Below are 5,000 nucleotides of genomic sequence, written 5' to 3'. Positions count from 1 at the left end.
GACAAACAGGCACACAAACAGGCAGACAAACAGACAGACAAATAAACAGACAGACAAACAGACAGACTCGCAAATAATAAACAGATAAACAACAACCACAAACAACACATCTAACTACACAGTAACCCTCCATATCCATCGCTACCAAACTACGCACAACGTCCACAAAACGTACACAAAACATTTTGTCCTCAGTTTTCCCTTATAAAGATCATGAGCCTTCTGGTAATGTTCAGGTAAACACGACTGTCAAACACAACAACAAAAACACTCACCACAAACACGCAAAACTCAATACACAAGAAAACACAACAAACCTCAAATATTCTGGGATCAAAATCATCATCATCACTGCTAAAGAACAAATCCAAAAATTGATCTTGTAGAACTTTGTGTTTAGGCCTCAAATGTCGAGGAATGAACGTGTCCCTTGTCACAAACAAACAACAAGAAATTACATGCAATAATAGCACTGAAACTCTGCCAGGAGTGTAGGAGAGCATCCTGACTAGTTTTGGAAAATGGACTCTTGTCAGTGGGCGATTGCCTCAACTTCCGGTTTAGGTATAAATGATTAAATATATTATTTATAGATATATTTATTGATAGTAAGTAACAAGCAGAGCTGTTCTAATAATTTTAAGCGGCTCTGGCAGCGACGAGTTAAGAACTGCCTAACAGCTTCCATTGTGTCGAAAGAGATTCGATAGTCCAATGTGGCTTCGTGTACAAAGTATATACAGATAGTTACATATATAAGTATGTATCTCAAGTTGTCCAGTTTACAGCGCAAATAGATTAATTAATTGGTGTAGACTAGGTTATAAAATAGCGCACGCTAGCTACGCGTGTCACGTAATATGACCACGCCTTCTAGCGCGCGTTAAGCCTAACCACTTCAAATATGCTTCCTTTTAGTTCTAGGTGCAATTTTCAATACATTCATGTCCATCTCAATGCCCAGTATTCAGTGTTTTATGTCACGACATGCGAGCAGCTAACTAAAGCAGTTGGAATGCACTGCATTTGATGTACGTGTGTTTTGCCCGTCTTTTGAATCATCAGACTATGTTGTACACGTAGAATTTTATAAAATGTTTAAAGCATACATTGATTACTTAAATTATTAGAATAATAAATTAACTTACAATAAAATAATTAATTAATTAAAATTAATTAAATGTAAAATAAATGACCTCACCAGCTAATGTCCTTGATTTCTCCTCTCCTTACTGTCTCTAATTTTTCTACAATGAATTCTTCCGGGTTTGATGGCTGAAGTACAATGAGAGCCGACAGCAGAGCCTAGAAACACACACATCAACACAAACTCAACAAACAAACATTTTCATGCAAGAGGTCGACTGCAGCAGATAAGAAATACACACACTTATTTGATCACGTGATCTGACAGAAATGATCATGTGATCACGTGTGTCTGCCATGTACACTGTAGCTGATTGAAATCATCAAAATTGGTTTCCAGTATTATATAATAAAAAGCTCCCCGAGAGTGTTTAGCACAGAAACAGATTGTATACTGGTACAGCAGCATCTAGTCACGTGGTCACCACATCCGGGTTACTTTCGCGCCACTAGCAGCTCTGCTAGGATACCAAACGTGTCCGTTTGTGTGTACGCCTGGTTGTTCCACGAGTGAGACAAAGCGTACAGGACACACCCTACACACGTGACATGCCTGATAACACGCCGTGTAGGACATTACCGGTTACCATGGCAACGAAACAGCTACAGCCTGTTTGCTCCTTCAGACAAAACAATCCACACAAAACTCACCTCAACGACACCGGGCAGTTGATGAACATTCAGATATTCTTTCAGAAGCGGATCGACGCGCTGGAGAATACGCAAACGAAGTCTCATAACAAAATTAAATCTCCCGCTCTATTCACGCTTCAGCAACTAATCTGCAGCCGTTCGACCCGCAAACAATCGCACACGAACGATGCAAAAAACTCTCATAAACATCCGGGAGCTTTAACTACAAAGTCCCGTATAATTATACCACGCCTACGCACGTACTCAAGTTTTTACTAAATGGCCGGAATTGATGTCAAGGAAGGTTTTATCTGCTCGATATGCATGCGGGACATGAAGTCACTACCGCAACTGCAAGATCACTTTGATACGGTTCATCGCGAGGAGAAGGCGGTTTTTCAGCAAATTCGCGGATTTTTTGGTCGAGCGAAACGTAAATTGATGGGTGAGACGTTGGCTGCTCAGGTGGAGGCGGCAGATGCTGGTCGTATGCGTACGGGAAGTGCGTTGTCATTGGGCAGTGAAGGTGGAATTCATGAAATGTGGGATCCGCAGGAAATGGGTGTGTGTGTGTGTGTGTGTGTGTGTGTGTGTGTGTGTGTGTGTGTGTGTGTGTGTCAGTGTGTGCGTGTGTGTCAGTGTGTGTGTGTGTGTGTGTGTGTGTGTGTGTGTGTGTGTGTGTGTGTGTGTGTGTGTGTGTCAGTGTGTGCGTGTGTGTCAGTGTGTGTGTGTGTGTGTGTGTGTGTGTGGTGTGTGTGTCAGTGTGTGTGGTGTGTGTGTCAGTGTGTGTGTGTGTGTGTGTGTGTGTGTGTGTGTGTGTGTCAGTGTGTGTGTGTGTGTGTGTGTGTGTGTGTGTGTGTGTCAGTGCGTGCGTGCGTGCGTGTGTGTGTGTGTGTGTGTGTGTGTGTCAGTGTGTGTGTCAGTGTGTGCGTGTGTGTCAGCGTGTGTGTGTGTGTGTGTGTGTGTGTGTGTGTGTGTGTGTGTGTGTGTGTGTGGTGTGTGTGTGGTGTGTGTGTGTGTGTGTGTGTGTGTGTGTGTGTGTGTGTGTGTGTGTGTGTGTGTGTATCTAGAAATACTATTGTGTGAAATCATAATCAAGCATTCAAACAGAATATACCCAAATTGATTGATACTAATATAACCTATTTGTAATCATTTAGGTTTTTGTCGCAGCCACTGGGAATTATTCAAGACAACAAGAGACAGAGGTGTTAATCAACTAGCAATAGAAACAAACAAGATTCTAATACGTTTAGAGAGGGTTCGAATTCATGATCATTCTCACTTCATGTAATACCACACAAACCCTTTCTTGTATAGTTTGTGAAAGAGCGCAAATCTCGATCCAAGAAAGGTGAATGCCACTAAACTCCCGACTGTATTTGTTGTGTGGACAACATGTTATCACATTGTTTTCTTAGATCATGAGATTGTTGAGTGGATGCCGGACTCGGAAGCAAAGGTTTGCTGGGAGTGCCACAAGGCGTTTGGAATGGGAAGACGACGGCATCATTGTCGTCTCTCCGGTGAAGTAATCTGTGCTAAATGTTCGGAGTTCTTTCCATTGCATATGGCCGGTGAGTATCCAAATTGATGTTGATATCAATGTATGGAATGATGAAATCAGTTGATATCAATCAAGTGCAAGTATTGCAGTCGAGTGACAGAGAACGGAAGCTTTCTCCTGCGATCGATAAGGACGACGATGTTGAAATCCGAGTTTCACATTCGTGTCATCAGATGCTTCGAAGGTCAGACGGATGCTGTTATTTTGGTGTCCCCTCTCAAACAAGTCAAATTGATGGCAAAATTTCTGTTGTGGTTATAGGAAGCAAAGAGAGAGTAAAGAACAAGAGTCAAAGCCGATACTCGTACAGTTGTATGATGTGAGTGATAATTTCATATACGAACAACCTTGTTTGGTAGCTTGGTTCGTAGCTATTGTGTCTCATGACGACTTGCATTTGGACATGTTTGTTGTACACTTGACTGTAGCATCTTTCTATTAAAGTTGTTGCTGGATTGTATGCAATACATCACGTGACTTATCACGTGACTTTGCTCTTGATGTCACATCCTACAGTTGCAATTAAATTCATTGTTTTTGAATCTCAAAATCGAATTATTTTGTAATAATTTCTCGAGGATAAAATATTTCAATCATTTTACTGCTCACGTGACTGACATTATTCGGCAATAATTGAGGCAGGAGCTGCAGCCAGTCGCACGGAGCAACTAACATATCTGTCGTGATGCTTGCTGTAGTCAAAATGAGTGGAGCAGGTGCATTGACTACTTGTATGTCTCTTAGAGAATGAAGATGTCTATGGATCAAGCTGATGATATATTGCCTCGATATCGATCGTTGGCTAATGCTTTAAAGTAAGACCAATTTGCTTTGCAAGTGATGATATTGTATTGTTGTTTATTTATTTGGTGACAGCGCTGGTGATGAGACGTCCAGTCTTGACATAGCACAAGATTTGAGAGGGCGTCTGATCAAGCTCCATGAAACGATAGATCTCATTAGGTTAGGACAAGCTGCATTGAATATAATAGTGTAAATGTATTGTGACATGCATCCCTCCAATACAATAGTCTATTGTATTGTGAGATGCATCCCTCCAGTACAATAGTCTAATGTATTGTGAGATGCATCCCTCCAATACAATAGTCTAGTGTATTGTTAGATGCATCCCTCTAATACAATAGTCTAGTGTATTGTTAGATGCATACCTCTAATGCAATAGTCTAGTGTATTGTGAAATGCATACCTCTAATGCAGTAGTCTAGTGTATTGTGAGATGCATCCCTCCAATACAATAGTCTATTGTATTGTGAGATGCATCCCTCCAGTACAATAGTCTAATGTATTGTGAGATGCATCCCTCCAGTACAATAGTCTAATGTATTGTGAGATGCATCCCTCCAATACAATAGTCTAGTGTATTGTGAGATGCATCCCTCCAGTACAATAGTCTAATGTATTGTGAGATGCATCCCTCCAATACAATAGTCTAGTGTATTGTGAGATGCATCCCTCCAATACAATAGTCTAGTGTATTGTGAGATGCATCCCTCCAGTACAATAGTCTAGTGTATTGTGAGATGCATCCCTCCAATACAGTAGTCTAATGTATTGAAAGATGCATCCCTCCAATACAATAGTCTAGTGTATTGTGAGATGCATCCCTCTTATACATCAAATGAATTACCTGTAG

The 5,000-nt window shown here is 41.0% G+C and overlaps 2 protein-coding genes across 2 annotated transcripts in view; one reads left to right on the top strand and one right to left on the bottom strand.

Annotated features, from left to right (window-relative positions):
- The window catches only part of LOC134197134 (F-box and leucine-rich repeat protein 13-like), a 16,961-nt gene extending 15,026 nt beyond the window's left edge, over positions 1-1,935 (bottom strand). Inside the window, exons 1-4 of the mRNA XM_062666400.1 lie at positions 1,798-1,935; positions 1,202-1,305; positions 318-429; positions 176-246 (exon numbers count right to left, since the gene is read on the bottom strand). Of these exons, the coding sequence (XP_062522384.1) occupies positions 176-246; positions 318-429; positions 1,202-1,305; positions 1,798-1,884 (374 nt within the window). The 5' untranslated portion in view covers positions 1,885-1,935. The remainder of the gene's footprint in view (positions 1-175; positions 247-317; positions 430-1,201; positions 1,306-1,797) is intronic.
- Positions 1,936-2,042: 107 nt separating this feature from the next.
- LOC134197176 (rabenosyn-5-like) overlaps positions 2,043-5,000 on the top strand; it is a 3,604-nt gene continuing 646 nt past the window's right edge. The window contains exons 1-8 of the mRNA XM_062666451.1: positions 2,043-2,341; positions 2,940-3,040; positions 3,100-3,133; positions 3,201-3,356; positions 3,422-3,530; positions 3,608-3,665; positions 4,091-4,161; positions 4,223-4,309. Coding sequence (XP_062522435.1) covers positions 2,059-2,341; positions 2,940-3,040; positions 3,100-3,133; positions 3,201-3,356; positions 3,422-3,530; positions 3,608-3,665; positions 4,091-4,161; positions 4,223-4,309 — 899 coding nt within the window. The 5' untranslated portion in view covers positions 2,043-2,058. The remainder of the gene's footprint in view (positions 2,342-2,939; positions 3,041-3,099; positions 3,134-3,200; positions 3,357-3,421; positions 3,531-3,607; positions 3,666-4,090; positions 4,162-4,222; positions 4,310-5,000) is intronic.

Source organism: Corticium candelabrum, chromosome 22 (assembly GCF_963422355.1).
Source record: "Corticium candelabrum chromosome 22, ooCorCand1.1, whole genome shotgun sequence".
Classification (NCBI taxonomy): Eukaryota; Metazoa; Porifera; class Homoscleromorpha; order Homosclerophorida; family Plakinidae; genus Corticium; species Corticium candelabrum.
The sequence above is the reverse complement of the archived record's forward strand: the minus strand, read 5'-3'. Positions and strand labels throughout refer to the sequence as shown.